At 40.7% G+C, this 23968-nt stretch overlaps 3 protein-coding genes across 29 annotated transcripts in view; 1 reads left to right on the plus strand and 2 right to left on the minus strand.

Moving 5' to 3' along the window:
• Nucleotides 1-23968, plus strand: part of LOC134227416 (plasma membrane calcium-transporting ATPase 1) — a 239585-nt gene that overhangs the window by 97420 nt on the left and 118197 nt on the right. For 6 of the 27 annotated variants that reach the window (XM_062708866.1, XM_062708865.1, XM_062708874.1 and 3 more), the window contains one exon: nucleotides 5858-5883. The exons of 16 other annotated variants lie outside the window; for them this stretch is intronic. The gene's annotated coding sequence lies outside the window, so the exon portion shown is untranslated. The remainder of the gene's footprint in view (nucleotides 1-5857; nucleotides 5884-23968) is intronic. 5 more of the 27 variants (XM_062708869.1, XM_062708870.1, XM_062708878.1 and 2 more) reach the window with 1 other exon arrangement.
• Nucleotides 10658-12104, minus strand: LOC134223137 (uncharacterized). Its single transcript, XM_062702276.1, has 2 exons — nucleotides 10899-12104; nucleotides 10658-10838 (listed from the first exon to the last, which is right to left on the minus strand). Exon 1 carries the CDS (start codon nucleotides 12102-12104, stop codon nucleotides 11163-11165), a length of 942 nt encoding a protein of 313 aa, XP_062558260.1. The 3' UTR covers nucleotides 10658-10838; nucleotides 10899-11162.
• LOC134223139 (uncharacterized) lies at nucleotides 12797-16192 on the minus strand. The gene has a single exon (XM_062702277.1). It carries the CDS (start codon nucleotides 16190-16192, stop codon nucleotides 12797-12799), a length of 3396 nt encoding a protein of 1131 aa, XP_062558261.1.

A 23968-nucleotide genomic window follows, 5' to 3' on the forward strand; every position in this document is an offset into this window, starting at 1 on the left:
TCGGTCGCAGAATCAAAAACGCTCGTCGGAGGTAGACCTGTGCGCCGATTGAAAATTGATCGGCGGCGGCATGATTATTGAGTCAGCGGCGGCGGCGTGGATCGGCGTGAACTAATTTCATACATTAAAATTCTTCCAAATTGCTCCGGCCGCTCGTCCAGGAACTTCTCCGGGAGTTTTGCCAGGAATTCCGCCATGAGTTTTTCCAGGAATTCATCCGGAAGTTCCTTCAGGGTTTTCTCTGGAAATTCCTCCAGGAATTCCTCCGAAAGTTCCCCCAGGAATTCCTCCGAAAGTTCCCCCAGGAATTCCTCCGGAAGTTCCCCCAGGGATTCCTCCAGAAGTTCTCCCAGGAATTCCTCCGAAGTTCCCCCAAGAATTTCTCCGGAAGTTCCTCCAGGAATTCCTCTGGAAGTTCATCCAGGAATTACTCTGGAAGTTCCTCCAGGAATTCCTCCTGAAGTTCCTCAAGGGATTCCTCCGGAAGTTCCTCAAGGGATTCCTCTTGAAGTTCCTCCAGAAATTCATCTGGAAGTTCCTCCAGGAATTCTTCCGGAAGCCCCCCCAGGAATTCCACCGGAACTTCTCCCAGGAATTCCTCCGGAAGTTTCTCCAGAAATTCCTCCAGAAGTTCCTCCGGAAGTTCCCCCAGGAATTCCTCCGGAAGTTCCTCCAGGAATTCCTCCGCAAGTTCGTCCAAGAATTCCTCCAGAATTTCTTCCTGGATTTCCTTTGAAAGTTCCTCCACGAATTCCTCCGGTATTTTCTAGGAATTCTACCGAAGTTTCCTCCAGGAATTCCTTTTCATGCATGCCCAGATATTACACTTGAAATTTACCCTGGAGTTTCTCCATAAATTCCCCCAAGACCTCTTTAGTAATTACTTCGAGAACTCTACGAAAATTATCACGCAAACTCTCCAGAATTTTACTCTGAATTTCTTCTGAAATTCATATGGAATTCCTCTAAGCCCAACTTCCACCCACGCCCCAGGAATTCGTTCTGAAATTCCTTTCAAAAAGGAAGAAAAAATTTAAGCCCAATTGACCATTCCCGTCAATAATTTTTATTCGCTCGATCGATTCTTTATGTTATTTAAGGTCAACTTTCCTAAAGAACCCTAACCTAGAGTCAGCCACGTGTACGTCGGTTACCCAAACTAACTCTAGTTATTAGAAGATTTGCAGAAATTGTAAAATGAGTTGTACAAAAAAAAAAATCCGGCTCCGTAACGCCAAATGGCAAATGAGCCTTTCAAATAAAAATTAAAAAAAGCTCTATCCACAATATGGAAAATTCTCCGGTTATGTCGCCTAAAATTCTTTCAAAGATTCCTCTAGAAAATGGTTCAGGAATTCTTTGAAAGTGTCTTCAGTAATTTCCCTGCAAGTTTCTAAAAAAAAATCCTCAAGAAATTCATCTGGTTATTTTTTCAGGGATTCTTCTGAAAGTCCTTCGGAAATCGCTCGAAGAATCCCCCGAACATTCCTCGGGGAGTTTATCAAGAAATTTTCCCGGCATTGCCCATGGAAACTTCTGCATGAATTGTTCCGAAAATTTCAGCCGGAGTTATCTTTAAAAATCTGTCAGTTACTCCTCCCAAAATTTACCCAAAAACTCACCTAGAAAACCCTCAAGGAGTTTACTCGTAATATTCGTAAGAAATTACCCCGAAAATTCAACCAAGAATTCTCCCGCCTTTTGTTTAACGGAGTTCGAAACTCTTCCAGAAATTCTCATAAAAATACCTCCAGTAGTTTCCACAGAAATTTCTACAATAATTTTTCCAGAAATATCACCAAAAATCTCTATATTTTGGTAATTTTTCAAAAATTGCTCCGGACATTTGTTTTGAATTTCCTCAGAATTTGCTAATGGTATTGTTTAGAATACACAATCAGTTGGAATGTAGAGCCAGTGAAGTAAAAGGTTTTTTTTATACCGTGACCTGCCCTAATTCCGCGCATCGCCTAATACCGTGGTTTTCATCAAAAATCAGAACCTGGCTATCATGAACAGCGTATTATTTGGTGAAATGTTCAAACATATTATGCTTGAACATTTCACCAAATAATGTGATGTCCATGATAGCCAGGTTCTGATTTTTTATGAAAACCACGGTATTAGGCGATGCGCGGAATTAGGGCAGGTCACGGTATAAGGAGAATAAATAGAACAAGTACTGTTTTTCAAGATTGGCACATTCGCCTGATTTTGAACATCCGGTGAATTTTTCAGGGTGGTTCACATGTGTAGCACTTTTTCGGTTTTTGTAATCGATTTTTTTTAATAGTTTGATGCTTCAAAAAATATGGGTTCTTCGGGAACGTTTACTTTCAATAAGGCATGGAATGGACTAAGACAATAAAACAAGATATTTTTTTTACGGGAAAGGTCTTTCTCGAGAAACTTATCCACAAATATACTTGGAAAATCCTCCGGTTATCTCGCCTAAAGTTCCTTTAAAGATTTCTCTTGAAAATGGTTCAAGAATTCTTTGAAAATGTCCGGTTATTCCCCCAAAAAATTCCTCAGGGATTCTTCTGAAAATTTCTCTAAGATCTCCTTCAGAAAGCCCTCGAAGAATGTCCCGCACGTCCCGGGGAGTTTACGAAGAAATTATCCCTGTATTTCCCATAAAAATTTCTGCATGAATTCTTCCAAAAAATTCAGCTGGAATATCTTTAAAAATCTTTCAGTTACTCCTCGCATCATTTACCCAAAAATTCACCTAGAAAACCCTTTAGGATTTTATTAGGAATATTCGTTAGAAATTACTCCGAAAATTCAACCATAACTTCTCCCGCCTATTGTTTGGCGAACTCCTCTGAAAATTCTCCCAAAAATACCTCCAGTAGTTTCCAAAGATATTACTGCAAGAATTTTCCCAGAAATATCTCCAAAAATGTATATTTTGGTAATTTTAAAGAAATTGCTTCGGATATTTGTTTTGAATTTCCTCAGAATTTTCTTATGGTATTGTCCCGAAAATTCCACCAGAAACTCTTCCGGGACATTCTTGTTACAGGAGGTATTCACGATGGAAGTTTTGTGGGAATAACCAAAAGAATTCCTGAAAAATTTCATGTAGCAATTCGCTGGAAAATTCTTGACGGAATTACTCATTTAAAACCCTAGCAGAATTCAGGGTGGATTTGCAAATGGGCTACCTGGAGAAATTTGAGATTATTCTACGAGTGGAGTAACGTGAGATTGCTCGATTGTAGTGAGCATAGTCATATTCTCCCCAGTGTTGGTAAAATCATTCATAAAACTCACTCATCGAGCTCTCCCGCACGAGCAAACTCGTTTGTGAATTTAAAGATTTGCATCACGCCTAATTTTTCATACCAAAACGCATCATTTCACTCATTTGCCAAAAAATCATTTCGCTCTAAAAAGCGTTTAAAATCAATTTGCTGGCAATTTATTGTTTACACAAGCAAGAGTATTCATTGTTCTATGCGACGAACCTCAATTAACGGTTTTTAACGAAGGAGAATAAAAGAAAACTTACGATGACGCAAATGGATGATTCAACTCAGCCATGAGTTTTTAGGTGCTGAGTTGATGCGTTTCAACTCACGATTGATTTGAATAATCCATGAGTTTTGAAATTTTGAGTTTTTCCTAACACTGATTCTTCCATTTGAATATCATGGTCACCTCACGTGAGAGTTTACTCACCTCACATCACCCTACTTGCAGAATAAGCCTAATTATCTCATATAAAAATCCTGGAAGAGCTGTTGAAGTAATTCCAGGAGAAATACGTAAAGGGATTCCTGATTTGAGTCCCTGATTTTATTGGAAAAAAAATTGAAAGGATTGCTAATAGGAATTTAAAAGGAGCAATTTCTTAAATTCCTGAAGATAAATTCCCACAAGTGCTGAAAGATTAAATTTTACATTTTAGCTAGAAAACAGCACCATGCTAGTTACAGTTGTGGGTAGGCTGCTATCAATAATAGCGATTTAAAGATTTTATTAGAAATGAGAATAAGTGCTGCATAATTGTATATATGTAGATAGTTGTCATACGAACTCAGCTGAGAATGTGAATTTCTGACAGAAGCATGATAAAATTGAACTCTACAAAAAAAGACCTATAAAAAGTGCAAAACAAGCGGCGGCGTAAGAAAATCGTCCCACAGGTCTAGTCGGAGGAATACGATGCAACAAATTTGTTCGCATGGACGGCGTCTGTAGCGTCTTAGCAACGAATTATCGAGAGAATTACGTTGGCGTCAGTAGCAGCCTAATTGCATTCGACAGAGAACAGATCTTACAATTTTAGGATTGAATTTCGTCACATACCAATCTGCTCGTTTGTAATACAAAATATTTATGCTTTTATCCCGAACAACAGGAATCGTATTTCATATGGAACTGTACCGCGTCTAGCATACAAGATGAATTGAAACTATGGAGATCACGAAATGGTGACGACGGCGAGACCGTCGGGATGCAAATGACGCGAATGCGGGAGGATTTTGCTGATCCGAGCAAATGATATTGCGGGTTGATTTCAATGCTTCCGACAGCGTGAATGATAATTAGAGAAAGTTGGAAGGTACTTCGTATTGCGAGACAGCTTGAATGAAAACGTCAAAAACATAAATAATATTTCGTGCGGGTTAGAACGCCATCATGAGTAGCATTAGTATTCAATCTAATTCTCAAATTTCTGAAGGAACTCCTGGGGATATATCCAAAGGAATATTTAGGGGAATTCCCGTGGGATTTGCTAAAGGGATTTTTGGAGAAATGCCTGGAGGAACCTCCGGGGAAATGTCTAACGAGCTCCTGAGAAATTTCTGTGGGAATTTTCGAAGGAATGCCTGTGAAAACTTCCGGAAGAATTTTTGATTGAATGTCTGGGGTAATTTTCACTTTCAACTTCAGGTTAGATTTGCAGATAAATTTTGGAGGTTTTTCTTGAAGTATTTTTGGAGACATTTCTGTTCGATCTCCGAACAAAAGTTCTGGAGGAATTCCCACATGATGCTTAGAGCAGAGGAGATTCTTTGCAAGGCTGTTCTGGATGAATCGCTAAGGGAATTTGCGAGACGGGCTTGGTATGACTGCTACTTCTGCCCATACATGGTAGGTTGTGGGTTCAGTTCCATTCTCATACTTTGTATCTTTCGCTATATTTCTCTTAAAAAATCTAATGAAAATTCTGTGCACATCTTTTTTAAGAAGCGTAGATTTTAGCAGCAATTCATTGAAGAATTTCTAAGATAACACATTGATGAATTTTTCAAGAAATTTCAGTAGGAATTTAGGAATTACCGGAACTCCTAAAGCAATTTCCCAGGAAATTGCTGGAATATTGAAGAGAATGTCCGAAGATGATACTAGAGATTTCAAAGAATTCCTATATACTCAATGAAAAATACTATTACAATGGCAACAACTTCTTTAATTATTAATTTAATTTTTACTTTACATACAAATTTAAAACTTCTTTCGAAGCTTCTTAAAAATTTGGTGGGGTTTTGGTCACCGTCAAAGTTTATATTTTCTGGTTTTTTGATTTTTATCGATGATGAAAAATACACAATTTCCGTTTTTTAATAACGTTTCGACTTACTCCATTCAGCCATCATCAGATCTGTTATGTTATGTGTGTATCTAACGTATTTTAAAATCCTGGACATTTATTGAAAACCCTGGAGAGATCAAGAATTTTTATTTTTGAAATGAGTCGCCACCCTGTTTTTGCTTACAAAACTTTGGAAAATTCTGCCATAGTTTTTTTATTTACATCATTTAAAAACTTGCTTCATTTGTTCCTGATTCGTTTTAAAATACAAACATGACACTAACTGAGATTTTTTGTTTTCTTTTACAGGTCTGACGTTACACTCATTGAGTACGGTGAGATAAATTTTGATTTGTATTTTTGATATCAAAGACTGATAACAATTGGCACAATAAAAGTGTTGTTGTTATTGTAATTTGCAATCATAATAAAACACCAATAGAGCCAATGAATAATTAATTTTGGTCGTACAAAGTAGGTTAAAAAAAATTTAGGAACACAGTAACAGAAATAGCACTAATTTAGCTGAATTAATCCCTGTGGATATATGTGGAAACCGAATGTCTCTGTGCGAATCTTCCTTGATAAACAGGTTGAACAGGCACCTCAAACGCCTATATCCAAGATATCATACACCCCATACCTATATTTATGTCTATTATTGTCAATACAGCTTCGTTACGTACATCGCGCGAATTTCCTTTCCCTCGCATTAATCGAATCGTTAATGCGGGATCCTCCCGCTTTCTTGCGAGCTGGTCAATATTGATAAGTCAGACCAGCATCGCACAGCACTGTGAGCTATAAATCAAGTCGTGTTTATGCCATTCGGCCTCCTGTTTATACCTCCAGTTGTGTATATTTTCGATTTCCACCTCGTGGCCAATTCGAAAAATAAAGCCAACCACTGCCACTGATTCCGAATAGACACTAACCCTCCCATGGCACTATTAGTAGTCTAGAATGTAGGCAGTTTGGGCCAAACGACCATCCTCGACTTCAGCGATGGAATGGTGGAATAGATCGGATGGTCCGGACCATCACCACCGAGCCGTACAAAAACCGATGGCAATAATAAAGCGAGAACGGTAAAATAAAAATACGTTTTATGTGTCTTTCTTGTCCACAAAACTGGCTTTCGCTCGTCTACCTACGCCATACCTAACTAGATGACGGACTTGTGCTAAATGCTGGTACAAAGATTCACCGCCCGCCAGCTGGTCGGTTTGGAGAAATGGATGGGACGGGGATTCCAGCGCTTTCTAGGTTGATTTTCATTATTCTCGAAACATATTTCGACCAACAACCGGGGGTTGCACATCGGACGCCCGATTGCGTTCCGTTTGGTCCCAGAGTCTCCTTCTGAATTCCACTCAGCATCATCAACGTCATCATCGCCGTAGGTACATGAGCAGCAGAACTACCAGAGCGAGGAGCGCCGTCGTCCGGCTCGGCTGGTACGGTGGCAGTGTGGACGTGGAGTCCCACATAGACAGTCGGCATGAACGCGGTCGGATTTAAAAATAACCCACATCGTATGTATCTACGGATAGAACTTGGATTTCGAGTGCTCGGCTTTGAGGATCCATGCATTTCTATTCCCTTTTCCCCCGGGTTTGGTTGCCGTGATGAGCACGGTAAGGATAGATCAAGTGATGTGTGGAAAATTATCCATTCTTAAACCAGTGACACTCGACCGGTTTTCGATAGATATTCTATTAAAATATTCAAAATTAATGAATATTTATACAAATATTTTGATTTCAGGTTCCCATAGTTAAGCAGAGGATATTTTTGCATAGGAATTTCATAAATATTCTATCTATCTCAAATAAAAAAAAACAACAAAATAATGCAACATTCCTCCAGGAATGCCGACGGGAATCCTCCGAGGATTCTGATGAGAATCCTTTATTCCAGAGATTCCGACGGGAATGTTCCAGAGATTTCGATGGGAATGTTACAAGGATTCCAATGAGAGTCTTCTAGGGATCCTCCGTCATCCAGGAATTCCGACGGGAATATTCCAGGAATCTAATCGGGAATGTTCCAGGGATTCTACCGGGAATGTTCCAGCGAATACGATAAAAATGTTTCAGGGATTTCAAAGAGAATCTTCTAAATATTTAGATACTGAATTCCTCCAGGAATTCAGACGGTAATGGTTCAGAGATTCCGTCGGAAATTCTCCAGGAATTCCCACATGAATTTTCCATGGATTTCGTAGGCAATGTTCCAGGGATTTACAAACAAATCTTCGAAGGATTCCGAAGCAATCTGTCGAGGGATCTCGAAGTAAATCGTCGAGGAACTCCGAATTAAAGCTCCAGGGATTCCGAAAAGAATCCTCTAGCGATTCCAAAGGGAATCCTCCAGGTGTTGAAGCAAATCGTTAAGGGATTTCGAAGCAAATCGTTAGAAGGATTCCGAAACAAATCATTAAGGGATTCCGAGGCAAATCGTCGAGAGACTCCGAAGCAAATCTTCGAAGGATTTTGAAGCAAATCGTCGAATGATTTCGAAACAAATCTTTGAACGACTCCGGAGGAATTCCGAAATAATTCAACGAGAGATTCTGGAGCAAACCCTCATGGATTATGAAGGGTTTCCCCCACAGATTTCCAAGGGTATCCCTCAAGGATACTGAAAGGGATCCGGTTGATATACTTCAATGATTTTCAAAGAAATTCTCTAGAGACTCCAATGAGACTTCTAATCAGATTCTGATGGGAATTCGTCTAGGGTTTCGATGAGAATCCTACTCGGCTGCTGATGGCAATTGGGCAGATTACCATGCTGCTAGGGAAGCGGAAGTCTGCTGGAAAACTGTCACTCAAGTCCGTGATGGTTGACCACATGTCTTTGACTGCTGGCGTAGTACCACGATTGCTTTGATTGATATTTTGGTGGCTCTCCGCTGTTGTTCATATCAAGCTTACTTTGATGCTTTGAAATCAATTAGATACTGCCTTTTCATAATTAACACCAGTCACCAAGTGCAATTTCACTGCCACACAGAAATAAGAAACAAGCGTATTTGTAGGTCCAAGGTCGAAGGTCAAAAGGTCGAAAGACTAAAGGTCGAAAGTCAAAAGGTCGAATAAAAAAATCTGAGTCAAAAGTTCGAAGGGTCAAAATGTCGAAGGTCAAAAGGTGAGATGGGTTAAGAGGTCGAAATTATAAAAAACAAAATGAACCACCCGATCTTGCTCGGGTTGTTTTTATCGATATGTCAATTGTTTAGCAGTGCCGCACTATAGATCGATTTCAATTCGACCTTGATGGTTTCTTCAGAACTCATAGAAACTTAGTATTTTTCCATTTGCTTAACTTTCCCTGTCAAATTTGCAAACTTTATATATATACAAACACAGCTGATCCCAAGACGATTCTATCAGTGACGAAATCTTGCTAATCGGTCCATCCGTTCGTGAGTTATATTGCCTCAAAGGAATGCAAACTCATTTTTATATATAGACTAGTCGAGCCCGATCTTGCTCGCTTTTTTTCGACCTAACTGTCAATCATTTAGTTGATTGCATCGTCGCCCTCTACAGGGTGTTCAATAAGTTCGAATACAATTTTTTGACCATTGTGTTTGTAAGCCCAATGTATATATTCTGTATTAGTATTGGTGTCAGCGTTAGCGGTATATATACGCTATCGGATGTATGTAGTGTTGACATTCTGTCTCTTGTTGTTTGTTTATTACGCGCGTTGAAAATGGATTGGGGCATCGTAAATAGTCGTTTTTGAAGGTCGAAATCATTGCGGCGTACTACAAAACTGAGGTTTTGGGGATGATTAATGCTCCCAGTGGCCCGGTGATAAGACGGAGATCAGCCCTACGTGTTCCAATAGGACGATAACCCTTTATACACGAAAAATGCGATTTAAGCCTTATATGGGGACAATTTCATCGACTTTTTGGACAAAACTTTGCGACCTCCCAGCTTCCCGGATTTGAACCCTCTTAACTTTCTTGTTTGGTCCTTTATTATGTTAAAGCTGTACGAATACGAGGTCAGTAACTTGGACCAGTTCAAGACGTAATTATCAAAATCTGGAACGAAATGCCCATGCAGACCGTGCGTGCCGCTTGCGATGGGTTTTAGAAACGTTTGAAGCTCGTGAAGAAGTACAAAATAGAGGTCATTCCAAAAATGTAAGAAACGTTCCTTATAAACAATACTTTCAATGGAATGGAACCGGGAAAAGAAATAATTTAATCTAAATTTTTAAACATTTTTTGAAAGTGTATTCGAACTTATTGAACACCCTGTAGATCGATTTCAATTCTAGCTTGATGGTTTTCTTCAGAAATCTTGAAAACGTAGTATTTTTACATTTGTTCGACTTCCCAGCGAAATATTTTATCTTCTTATGCATATAAACACAGCAGAGCCTAAGACGAATCAATTGGTGAGGAAATTTTGGCAAAAAGGTCCATCTGTTCGTGAGTTATATTGCCTCAAAGGACATGTAAACTCAATTTTATATATAGAGATGAGGTAAAACATCGAGTAATAATCAACCATTTTTTTACACATTAGTGTTTATTTGTAGGCGAAACGATAATATTTAATTGTAGAATTTTTCCTTCTTCTAATCATAGGCTTTTCTTTCGAGTTTCGCATATTTGTATTTATTGGTATTTCACCTGATAATATTTCATTGTAGAATCTTCACATTGTTCAAACATAGGGTATTCTTCAGGGGTATATTAACAAATTAACATTTTCATCAAAGTGATGTTAGGCTTTATATACATAACTTTTAACTAGTCATAAATCCTCACGTTACACTGTGAAAGAGGGAGGGGTATGGAATTTCGCAAATTTGCGTTACGTAATTTGTGAATAATTTGTTTTATTCAATGAAATCACCGAATAACCCTCTAACGCCCAAGGCCGCCTTTAGATGCGGTACTTTGATAAATTTTTGTAATTTTTAATTGTTCAGATTTCAAAAAGTTGTTGATGTTGATCAATAATATAAAGTTCAATACTTGTTCAAATCTAGTTAAAAATAAATTCTAAAGAATTTTTTTTTGTCTAAAATGTATTCAGATTATTTCGTTTGTTACTTGTGTCACACGGTAACAAAGAGACGTGGTTTCCGAGTTCAGAATTCCCTTTATTTGGCAAGACAGGGTTTTAAAATCCTATATTAAGGTGAATCAGTTAGAATACATACATATTGGAGACAACAAACTCTAATCTTACGTTTAGTGCTTTAGAATCGTTCTACCGGTCTCCCAATACTGGCTAACTGCTTCTTCGGAACCCTACTAAAAGCGCACAACGTTATAACTTGTTTAACGATAGTCAAATGATTTACCATTACTAACCCGTAACACCAACCGATATCGTTATCAGAATTGGACTCGTGCACCAAATCGGCGGATAGAATTCCCAGGCAACTAATAGGATAATTAATTGATATCGGAAATTAAGGAATCCACTTTAAACACCTTATATAAGATTGTTTTACCGTAGTTTTAAGAAAGTAGATAAGTATAAACTAGATTTAAGGCAAACAACATTCGTAGGGATTTTGGAATATTTCCATATAACACTATAACTATGTATGCTTTGTTCTTCGGAATCACGTTTTAGTCTTCGTTTTCATTAATTTCTGTCTCGTCACCATGACTGACGGATTTGCCATTCCCTCCTTTCGGACGTTCGCTGTCATCTCGCGTACGCGTCGGCGCGTCAATGCTCTTCTGACGCGTTGCTTCGCTGACACCGAGGGGATTCGGTGACACTCCCCCCCAGTTTGCTGACTCCGCCTCTGAGACAGCCAACTCCTTCTTATGGCCGACATTGAGTACCGCCACGTGTACAGCTGCCCTTTCATACACACCCCTGGCGGTCTGGATGGTTACTCTGCGCACCTGGCCATCTCGATTCACGGTGCCGATGACACGCCCTTTCGGCCAGCAATTTCGTGGTAGTGCCGGATCTGCGATGAGTACGATGTCGCCTTCTTGGATTGGCCGGGTTTTTTCGTGCCACTTGCTGCGCCTAGTTATCTCCGGAAGGTATTCCCGGAGCCATCTCTGCCAGAAGTGGTTGGCGAATGCTTGCGATTGATGCCAACCACGTCGTAGAGCGATGGAATTACCGTCCAGTAGAGACCATGGCTTGAAACCATCGGAGCTTCCTAACAGCCAGTGGTTCGGGGTGAGAGCCGGAGCATCTGTGTCGTCGATAGGGACATGCGTGAGCGGGCGTGCATTGAGAATCCCCTCAACCTCAATCAGTGCGTTTCTCAACTCTTCATCAGTTGGGCGCGGTGATGGTTTGAGTTCCGAAAGCGTCCGTTTCACGGACCGAACGAGCCGCTCCCAACTACCCCCCATATGTGGAGCAGCCGGTGGATTGAAGTGCCAGGACGTATTAGAGTTCACAAACTCTTGCACTAGTTTGTCGTGGTCAATTGTTGCCAGCGCCTGCTTCAATTCTCGTTCTGCACCAACAAAGTTGGTTCCTCTGTCGCTGTAGAATACTGCTGGTGCTCCTCGGCGCACAATAAAATTGCGTAGCGCCATTATACAAGAGTTAGTGGTTAGCGAACTAGCTATCTCAAGATGGACTGCGCGAATGGTAAGACACGTAAGAAGAACCCCCCACCTCTTCTCAACTCTTCTCCCCATAGTTACCTCCATCGGGCCGAAATAATCAACCCCTGTATGGGTGAACGGGCGAACGAAGGCGGCAAGCCGACAAGGCGGTAAGTCTGCCATTGCTGGCGGGTACGGGCGGGCTTCCCGTAGCATACAACGAGAGCAATTGGCTCTGATTTTTGCGAATACGCGGCGAATACGGCTAATACAGAACCTTTGCCGGATGTCGTTGATAGCCGACTCATGATTATGATGTTGGAATTTTTCGTGGTAACTTTTGACGATTAACAACGTAATCAGATGCTCTCGAGGAAGAATAATTGGATTGATTGCATCCGGTGACAGGTATTTGCATGCTCCTGTTCTTCCTTGCATACGTAGCACTCCTTTCTCGTCGATAAACGGGTTGAGTTTGTAGAGTGGGCTACGCTTCGGCAGTGTTGCCTTCTGATCTGTGCGTTGAAGGATTGAGAGTTGCCCAAGAAGCCGTCCTGCTGCGCTACCCGAAAATGGAAGTTTTCGGCATGGCGGATTTCTTCACTAGTAAGGTTCCCAATATGCCTGGCGGTTTTGAACGAGCGTTCTTGATAAACCGAAAACGTAAGCAGTTATGCGGATCAAGCTCCCCATGTACGGAACCGTTCCGTAGAAAATTTCAGCCTCGTAGTGTCGTAGTGCACGTGAACGTTGGCGCGTAGTTCCTCTATTGTCCCTTCCAATGGTCTCGGCATGGTAGGCCACTCTTCTTCTGGTTGCCAAAGAAATTCAGGGCCTTTACACCATCTGCTCTCATGTGTAAACAAAGGACGATGCTGCCACTTAGTGCCTTCGTCGGCAACGTTCCATTTCGTTGGGACCCATCGCCAATTGGAGACGTTCGTAAGGTCAAGGATTTCGCTAACTCTAGCTGCCACAAATTGGTTGTATCGTCGGTGGTCTGCGCGAATCCACGATAGAGCATTCCTCGAATCCGTCCAAAAGATGCATTGCGAGATGTTGATATCTACTCCTTGGAGAACGTTGCGTGCTAGCCGAGCACCAATGAGAGCTGCCTGCAGTTCGAGCCTAGGAATAGTGAGGTACTTTAGCGGGGCTACACGGGTCTTCGCTGTGACGAGCGAGCACTCGATTATCCCTTTCTCTGCGAAACGGAGGTACACTAAGGCTGCCATACTGCTCTCACTGGCATCGACAAATATATGCAGCTGGATCTTCGTTTGCGCTCCAATCGTCGTCTGAAGCCTGTAACAACGCGGGATTTGTAAACTTTCAAGCTCGGGAAGAAGTCTGAACCAGATCTGCCATTTTTCAAAACACTGCGTATTGATTTCGTCATCCCAGCCTGTACCTGATCGCCAGATTTCCTGAAGTAACACCTTGAGGTACATCAAGTAGTTGGCTATTAGACCCAGGGGATCGTAGATGGTCATGACAGTACGTAAGACCTCTCGCTTTGTAGGCCGACGAACACCAGAAAGTAGCTCCTCCCCACCTCTGGCCATGATGATCTTGTAGACAAAGCAATCAGTCTGGGTGCACCACCACATTCCCAATACCTTTTCAGTAGCTAGGGTTGATGAAAGGTCCAAGCTTTTTCCCACTCCAGAGTCCCCACGTAATGCAGCAAGAACAGTCGGAGAATTGGACATCCAATTACGGATTTCAAATCCACCTTGATCGTGAATGAACCAGACGGATTTCGCAAGGTCAATGGCTTCTGTTTCCGTTTCAGTACTGCACAACATGTCGTCTACGTAAGTGCAGCGTACGATTGCCCTAGCCGCAGCCGGGAACTGTTCCCTGAAGCGTTCTGCGTTAAGGTTCTTTACGAACTGCGCGGTTACAGGGGAACATGCCGCCCCGAACGTCATAACTTTCATGACATAAATCCCAGGCTCTTTCCCCTTTCCTCCGTCCCTGAAGAAGAATCGTTGGGAATGCTGATCTTCTGCGCGTACAGCCACTTGGTGAAACATTTCACGCAAGTCGCCGCAAACTGCGAAACGACCTTCACGAAAATTATAGAGTACATTTATAAGCGGCGTCAGCAAGTCGGGACCAGCTAGCAGTTCAGCATTCAGGGAAACTCCGTTGGTCACGGCAGCTGCATCCCAGACTATCCTCAATTTTCCAGGTTTGTTAGGGTTGGTAATAGGAAATATCGGCAAATACCACACTCGCTCGTGCTTCTCCTTTAGTTCCGCTGGGGTCAGTTTCCGTGTATAACCTTTTGCGATGTAATCTGCTAGCTTCGCTTTCACTTCTCGCGCTAGGACTGGATCTCTTTCCATACGGCGTTCAAGATGTTGGAATCGCTTCAGTACCATCGCCTTGTTGTCTGGCAACTGCACGCCATCGCTTCTCCAAAGCAGACCAGTTTCGTACCTTTCTCCGTTGAAATGAGTGAGCTTTCGTAAAAGAGTAATTGCCCGTTCATCTTCGTTGGAACGAACCTGTTTTGTTGAACAAACGATGCCCAAACTTTCTAGGGAAAAATAATTTTTCACTGCGAGCTCCAAACCGTCGTCGTTATCGTGGTCGCAGTAGCATACGTGGTACGTGTAGTGTACCATGTTCACAGATTGTCCCATCGGAGCTCCGCCGTAGATCGACCATCCAAGGTTGGTTTTGATTGCTATCGGTTGCCCTGGCTTTCCTTCTCGACTTTTGCGCACGAGTGTTGCGTTAGCATGCTGAACTCCTATTAGAAGACGAGGTCGGACACTTTGGTAGGATTGAACAGGAACACCTTTTAAGTGTGAGTACTTCGACTGAAGTTCTTGAATGTCTAACGTTTGGCTCGGCAATAGTAGCTCCTTTACCGTGCGGACATCCTGAAATTCAAAGCGTTTCCCTTTTAGTCCTGAGATTTCAATATTTACGCTCCTTGAATCGTCCTCCGCGCGATGAAGGCCACCAGTCCACTTAAGGCACAATGGAAACCGCTCTCCAGAGAGGTTCAGCTGTTTTGCTAGTTCGTCGTCCATAAGCGATTTTGAGGATCCGTCATCGAGAAACTCGTAACACTGGACTACACTTTCACTGCCGTACACAACCACTGGAACGTAGCGAAAAAGAACGACACTTGATCCGGACTGATGAGTGTTGCACGATTGTTCATCGCGCTTTGGGAAAATCTTGACCGCTGGTGATTGAACATTGAGTGCCTTGTGCAGTAACGGATGATGTTTGTAGGTGCAGCCATTCACTCCGCAATCTTTAGACTCGCATCCTCCTTTATGCTGCTTCAAACATTTTCGGCAGGCTCGAGCTTCACGTACGGCTGCCCACCTACCGTCGTAGGAAAGATCCTTGAAACGTCCGCACTTTGCAAGTGAAGCACAAGGCCCTCGACAGATGAGGCAATGGTTGGTGTACTCCTTTTTCTTCGTCTCGGTCGTCTTCGATGTGCTTCCAGCACATTCACGCAGATCATCGTTGGTCCTGAATTGCGACTCTGTGTGAGTATTCAGGAAGGCCTTCGACTTCTTGCGAGTTTCCTGACTGTGATGAGACTCCTGAACCTTGCATGGTTCGGAAACTAGACAAGCATCTTCAGCAATGTCGTATATCCACCTACTAAACGCAGGTAGATTAACTTTCCGTAGACTCCTAGTATGACGAGCCCACTCCAACTTCATTGACGCTGGAAGCTTTGCAATTATATCGGCCAGTAAAGAAGTATCGCGCAAGAACTCTTTTTGTCCACACGCTTCGATCGTTGCTTCCCAATTCTGAATAGCCAATGCAAAATCGATCATTCTATTCATGGAATCCGGCTTCAACGGCGGCATCGCAAGGATTTTATCCTTTAAAGACTGAATCACGAATCGGGGTTGTCCGAACCGCAACTTGAGCGCATCGATTGCTCTGTTAACTGTCGACGGGTTCATGAGAAAGCTTTTTACTGCTGTAAACGCGTCACCTTTGAGACAATTCCTCAACCGCATCATGTTTTCATCTGCTGTGTAGCCGCACATCTGTGAAGTACTCACGTAGGTGGACAGAAACATTGGCCACTCTTCTGGATTCCCCGTAAACACAGGCAGATCTCTCGCTACGACTTGTCGCGCTGCAAGTTGACTACGACTCAGGCTACAATTTAATTGGTTGCTGGTCGACGTAGTCTTCCTATGCTGCTTCGTTACTTTTGTCTGCGGTGTAGAGCGCCTACGGGGTGAAAGCTACTAGCAAGCGCCTGTTTCTGTTCTTCTTCCTCCGATGAACTATCTCCTTCAGATGGTCCGGTGTCTGAACACTCGTCGCTCGACGCCGTTTCCTCCTGTTTGCTCGAGTTTCTGTCCGCGTATAACCAGTCATTTACTTTAGAAACAGCGTTTTCTTCTCGATTGTCTTCTGAAATCCCTTCTTCAAGTTCCGCCAATTCATGAAGGACACTGTACTGCTTCTCAATCAGTTTCTGCTTGTCTTCCAGCAAGGTACGCTCTGCGTCGAGCTTACGTAGCTCTAATTGTAGGTGTGTTCGGGAAGACTTCCTTGATTCTCCCGATTTTACTGATGACGCCTTTCGAAGCTTTGCAGACTTGTGATACTTTTCCTCAGCTAGCTTAGTAGCCACGACTAACAGCTTATGTTGCTCGGAACCTAGAGCATCCTTATTCCTAGCACTTTTAGTTTTAGATCTCGTTTGTCGCTGTTTATCCACCTTCTCTACGCACTTTACGCATTTCCACGAAACATCACCGACCTTATCGTCTACTCCCGCGCAACCGTAATGATGCCATGCATCGCAATTGTCGCATTGAACCATACGACTATCATCTGCTAGCTTACATGTTCGGCAACTATAGGTAACTGTTTGTGCCGCGCCTGCCCGGGACACTTCTTTATTTCTCGACGACGTACTTTTGACTGAGGGGGTTTTTCTAACGCCACCAGTCTGGGTGGGTTGAGAAGAGGATCTTTATTTACATTGATATTGAGATCTAGAGGGGGGTCTTCATCATTCGCGCCTTTGGATCGGATAGCAGAGTTCTTACCTGTTTCGGCAACGTTATCTGCAGCGCCAGTCGGGAGCGACATCCTTCGGTAAACGATTTTAAAAATTTGTTACTTGTGTCACACGGTAACAAAGAGACGTGGTTTCCGAGTTCAGAATTCCCTTTATTTGGCAAGACAGGGTTTTAAAATCCTATATTAAGGTGAATCAGTTAGAATACATACATATTGGAGACAACAAACTCTAATCTTACGTTTAGTGCTTTAGAATCGTTCTACCGGTCTCCCAATACTGGCTAACTGCTTCTTCGGAACCCTACTAAAAGCGCACAACGTTATAACTTGTTTAACGATAGTCAAATGATTTACCATTACTAACCCGTAACACCAACCGATATCGTTATCAGAATTGGACTCGTGCACCAAATCGGCGGATAGAATTCCCAGGCAACTAATAGGATAATTAATTGATATCGGAAATTAAGGAATCCACTTTAAACACCTTATATAAGATTGTTTTACCGTAGTTTTAAGAAAGTAGATAAGTATAAACTAGATTTAAGGCAAACAACATTCGTAGGGATTTTGGAATATTTCCATATAACACTATAACTATGTATGCTTTGTTCTTCGGAATCACGTTTTAGTCTTCGTTTTCATTAATTTCTGTCTCGTCACCATGACTGACGGATTTGCCATTCCCTCCTTTCGGACGTTCGCTGTCATCTCGCGTACGCGTCGGCGCGTCAATGCTCTTCTGACGCGTTGCTTCGCTGACACCGAGGGGATTCGGTGACATCGTTACTTACTGCTACAAGAGATCGAAGAAGACTCTGCATCTTCGTGAGTATCACAGGAAAAGAATAGTTGAATAGTAAGAAAGGTAATCTATAGAAAGCCACCTTAATAAGCTGGCGGTAGGAATTCATGAAGAAATTTAGGGAGTATTTTTTTTGAAACACTTTTTGACAAATGAGGAATTCTAAGAGAAAGTTCTGGAGGAACTCCTGAACGCACTTCTGAAGAAGCCCTGGAGGAGAAATTCTGGAAGGAAATCTTGAAGGTATTCTAAGAGTAACTTTTCCAGAACTCCTGAAAGACTCCAGGAGAAACTTCTGGAGAAAATTCAGAAAGAACTTCAGTAGGGACTCCTGGTGGATTTCCAGGAGGATATTTCCGGAACTTTTTCAAGGAGGTATTGATAAGGGATTTCTGAGCGTATCCTTAGCTTTGACTGACTTTGACCAGAATATAAAACGCGAACAAACGCACACTGAAGGTTTTGTTTTCTTATTTTCTAATTAATTTACTCACCTGCACAAAGCAGAACCAAACACTTCTATGATCGCGCAATCGTTCTGCGTTCAATATAAACAATATAAACACTTTCAATCGCAAACTAGCGAAACAGCACTATGCACCCGGAACCGCGTCCGATATAAAACACGTACAATCGCGAACTCCCAATTAGTTTTCTGCACTTCCATGCAGACATTATTTTTTTCACTTCGCGATCTCCGGACTAGCTGGCGTGTCCGTGATAGGGTAAGACGGTATAATATGCCCCCCCCTTAAGGTAATACCTTGATAACTGTATACTTTTCAACGCAATTTATGCAAGCTATGTGCTATTTGGTAGTCCAGGAAGTCGCAAATGCATTACCCGTGAGTAGTCATATAAATATGTTACAGATAACACGTAATAAAGCTTTTTTGAAAAGTTGTGAAAAAATGGGTTTCAAAAAGTGGCTGGCCCCACCTTAGCGAAAGACGTTTCATAAACCTTCATTAGTATTTTATCAATCCCATAATGAAAAGGTTACAAATCCTCATGTTCTTGACATTCAAAAATCAACATAAGTCCATTTAATCGGGATTGAATTACAATTCATTAGTTTCCATATAATTTGTGACAATGAGACAGACCATAAATGTCCGCTAAGCAAATTCACCTTCACTATCGTCACAGGTCAAAAAAATAACTAATGTTCAATAAGCTAAATAATCTTTAAACCAAATGGCCCGGACCCATGATTCTTCCTTTAATCTTTAACTGTCGGAAATCGGAATGTAAATATTTGCGAGCTATAAGCCCAATTATTGCTTTTCCAGTCCTCCTTGCCATATTTATTCCAATTAGAAAATATACCTACGGTTTTTCTTTTCATTTTTGTCGCTGTGAATTCTCTCGTTAAACACATTCTATTTATTCGGGAAAATTCAACTCTTAGTTGCTTCATCTCGAAATAACCGGCACACATTAATTCAACTAATACGAATACATTTCTGTCTTGGGAACCACTGTTCCATAACATAAACCTATGTAAATCGTTTACCGACATTGATATTTAGCCAGAGTAAGGAAACAAAAACCAAGACTTGCCATCGAGCACGGGGAAGGAAAAAACCCTCTCTCTCTCTTAATGTCGATTAGTTTCTTCGTATTTTTTTTCTCGTTTATTTGTGGGTGCATTTGGCGAAAGAAAAACGGCATGTGCGTCAGAACCAGCATTCCGCAGATGAGTGCTGGAAAAGTGAAAAGGCATCAGCATGAACTGAGCAGAGCAGGAGCACTACCCCCCCGATGCGAATGGTGACTATCGTGGACTAGATTACGTTTTCTTCTGGTGAGGTTGGTCAACGCCAGGCTGTCATCGGTAAGCGCATATGGTTTAGAGCTATGAACCAGCGTGAGAGGATGGTTGGGACTGGAGAATGGTTATTAATGGAATAAATTGTATTCAAATCTGATTTTATGTATGGTTACGAAATAAATCAACTAATTCCTCAAAATTGTATATCGAGCGAAAATGTAGAACCTTTCATAATAAATGCAAACCCATTCGAGGGTATGTCCTACATTGCTTAGCACTCTGCAATTGTTTTGATTACGACCCCATTTTCCATAACCTGTTTACGTTTGTTAGTGCGGTGGGCTTTATCCCAATCCCTATATGGAGCGGACAGTCATTGCGACACCTGACCTGACGGGTTCGTGGTTAATTCGATGGTCCCGAGCGAGTAGCCAAATACTCGTTATGGTGAGGTTTCGTTCGGATCAGGAAGGAAGGAAGGAAACAATCAGCAAAAAATGGGGGCTTGCTTCTCAAAAAGGACGTAAACTCAATGACGTTGAGTATCCCTACTCGTTTTTTTTTCATGACATTACATACCTATTTGGATAAATGTTCAGCTCAGTAATATTTCCTTCACAATACTTTTATGTAAAGGCTTTCAATGCCGGTCATGGCCTAAATTTATTCACATGCACTACTTTATGAAATGCTACTAATCAGAACAATATCTGAGGCTCAATCATCGATTGCGAAGCGGTGATACCCCTCACTAGGTCAATTGGAGCCCCTGGAAGGCATGCAACATAATAAATTTACCGAGTTGAGAAATGAGTCAGGTAAAACTGGAGAAAGGCAGCAGCGTGAGTAAGCTAGACTGTACGAGAAGTAATTTGCTTACCATAAATGCGTTACCCTGGAAGTTTGTTACGCGCTCGAGGATGTTATACCCTTGAATATCAAATTAAAATCATTCTTTAGCAGCAAAGTGTATCTTAGATATGTATTTATGCGAGGCGATTAATAAGTCTATCCGTCAGCTGGAACTATGTCGGAAGGTTAATAAAAATTGACTTAATTGTAGTGAGACGGAGTCTGATTCATTGACCGAAAATGCATGATATTCAATTTTGTTATGATGAAAGAATTTGCTCCATGGGTTGTGGAATATGACTATTTTTTCATATGTTATGAACAATTTCAATTATAACTGACAAATAGATCTAGTTGTAATGCCTTCGAAAATGTTGGTCGTTATGATGTTGATAAATTAATGTTTATTTTGCTTACAGATGTTCTTACATTGTAAGTAGACGGTCCAAATGAAAATATATTGAAAATCTAATTGATTTGTTCTAATAAAATATCTAGGTGCAAGCATTATTTTCAATTTTTATTCTAGAAAGTTTAGATTAGTTAGAAAAAACTGACTTCGGTTCAATTCGCTGAGTGCGGGTTCAATCCCAGGCCCGTTGCATTCTCCTACTTTGTATTTTTTCTCATCTCTTTCGACCTAACAATAGCTACAACTAAAAATGATGAACTCCATATCGTTTCCATCTTCATCCTATACATTGCGCTTGCATTTCCTTGTTTTGACACAGTTGTTCTTCTTTTCATCACATTGAGTTTCAACTGTTTTACCTAAGCCCAGAATAGACTTTTCTCAGCACAATCAAAGTGTTTTCAATTCGAGAATTTGTAAACTTATTTTCATAATGATTTTTATATCGATAATGAAACACATTCATAACTGTTTAACATATAGCTGTCTAGATATTAAGATAATTTGCAAAGTGAAAATATCTAGTAAATCAAAATCATGCGGAATACTTTCTGTGGGATATCAAAACTTTCACATAAACAGGATCTGGATGCATCTGACAGTTTGTGACAGCAATTGCCTGAAAGCAAGTCCTGTCCCAGCCTTGAAGTTGTCCATTAGGGCAGTTCACATTTCAAAAATGTTCGAAAATTCCAACTCCCATATGTCTATTAGCGTCATTTTGATAATATAGGAGTCCTGGCAAAATTTCAGGTTATTCGGTGGCCATTTAGTGGTGGCGCGAAGTCAATTTATGTTTATATGGAAATTTGTATGGGAAAAACTTAAAATTTATTCAAATCCCCCTAAAACTCTCAAATCGTGATGAATTCAAATAAACATCCCCAACCTCCATTTTTGAAATCTATTTGAGCTCAACCAGTGGCTAACTCATTAATTTTGATTTATATTTCCACTGCTACGTTGAGGCTGATTACACCATTTTAGCCATTTATCTCATATTCATACTGTCAATAGAAGTGTTCAATCCACTCATAACTAATGCGTTATCCGGAGGTCTCATTTATATAGATTCCAAAAAGGGAGGTTGGTGATGTTTATTTGAATTCATCACAATCAGACAGTTGTAGGGAGACTTGAATAAATTTTAAGTTTTTCCCATACAAATTTCCATATAAACATAAATTGACTTCGCGCCACCACTAAATGGCCACCAAATTGCCTGAAATTTTGCCAGGACTCCTATATTATCAAAATGATGCTAATAGACATATGGGAGTTGGAATTTTCTAACATTTTTGAAATTTGAACTGCCCTATTGTCCATACTAGCAGAAACTGCTAGAAACTGCTAACGAAAACTCGTTTGTGCATCCAATAAGAATAATTGACAATAAGAATTTCATTCTCTCTTTAAACATTGACAACCCAAATTTGGATCAAATGCATCATTAAGCTTTAAGAGCTTAAGAGAGCATTAAGAGCATATTCAGAAACAAAATCATTAAATAAATTGTTTTAGGAGGCAACACACTTGGAAGTTAGCAACTTAGATCTTGCGAACAATCAATTCGACGGAACACGAAACGACGAGGCAGTCAATACACGGATCATGGGGCGGACAAACAACAGACGCACAAATGTTGCTCACGGCATACGGTTGCACCCTGTTTGGCAAGTTCTTCAGCATAATGGTGATTTGGCAAAATTGTGATTAGAGATAATGAATAAGATTTGTAGAGCGTTGTGAATTTTGAAACGACTTCATTTCTTCACTTAAGAAACTGAAGAACTGAAGTCATTTCAAAACTCACAGAAATGAAGATAAAATTGCTCCACACATTTCATTTATTAAGCACACAGCTCTAATCACAATTATACCAAAAAAGAGCGATTTAGTTATGTTCTTTTTATCAAAAAGACAACAGAGGAGGACGGGGTAAGATCGCCACCTGGGGCAAGAAGAGCACCCCTTAATTTTACGGCTATTATGACTTTTTCTCTCGAAAGAACCCCACACTCTGTTAAACAGTCCAACAAAAGACTTGAAGCTAAAAGAAATATGATAAAAAAATGAATCTGAAAGACAGATAAATTAGCATAATAAATTAATTTTATTAGAAAATTGGATTTTCTTATAAAAAATCATCATTAGAATATAAAATTTTAAAAAGCTAACACATTTTTTTAAATGAAAATCTTGACCAAGTACACATCTTATGTGTCATCAAAGTATGTTCTAGGGCAGTTTAAAATATTCACAGTGAAATGTTTGACCATGCTTAATTATATTAGAATAATTTATCTCATATGGGGCAAGATGAGCACTCCATTTTTAAACAATCAAATAATATACAAAATACTAAAACAATTTGATTCAATGTGATTTTGATGGTGCCAATGGTATAATAACTTATCGATTCCAAAAACAGTTTCATTGTTTTAATATGGCCCATGCGAATTATTTTTTGTTAATATTGGTGCTCTAATGCATTTTAGTTAGAAATAATTTTGAATTGATTATTAGAAGGGTGCCCTTCTTGCCCCGTAGGGATGCTCTTCTTGCCCCGCAGTATATTTGAACCAGCCAAAAACATAGTTTTAGTTAAGACACGGGATTACCGTTCTTTTTTTAAATTACTTTCTAGTCTAAATCTTAGATAAGATGGATCAAACAAGAACTGCCGTATACTACTAGCAAAATGAATCAGCATAGAAATAATTAGATTGGCCGACCGGTATCACCGGTCAATTTTGAGTACCGAAAATACCGGTATTAGAGACGTAAAATACCGGTTTTTAGGTATTTCAAATAGTGCTGTCAATATAAAAAAATTCGTATAGTTTCGTCGTCTGTCAGATACATATGGCGGTTTTCTCAGAAAATCTTTACTTAAGCAGAAATTTGCCTTCCAATGTTTGTTTACAAAATAAGTTTCGCCCAAATCGCAAATCAGTCCAGAAATGTATTCT

Source organism: Armigeres subalbatus, chromosome 3 (assembly GCF_024139115.2).
Source record: "Armigeres subalbatus isolate Guangzhou_Male chromosome 3, GZ_Asu_2, whole genome shotgun sequence".
NCBI lineage: Eukaryota > Metazoa > Arthropoda > Insecta > Diptera > Culicidae > Armigeres > Armigeres subalbatus.

Coding starts and splice junctions, on each gene's coding strand:
- LOC134223139 (XM_062702277.1), bottom strand. CDS start 16,192: ATGTTTCTGTCCACCTACGTGAGTACTTCACAGATGTGCGGCTACACA.
- LOC134223137 (XM_062702276.1), bottom strand. CDS start 12,104: ATGGCGCTACGCAATTTTATTGTGCGCCGAGGAGCACCAGCAGTATTC.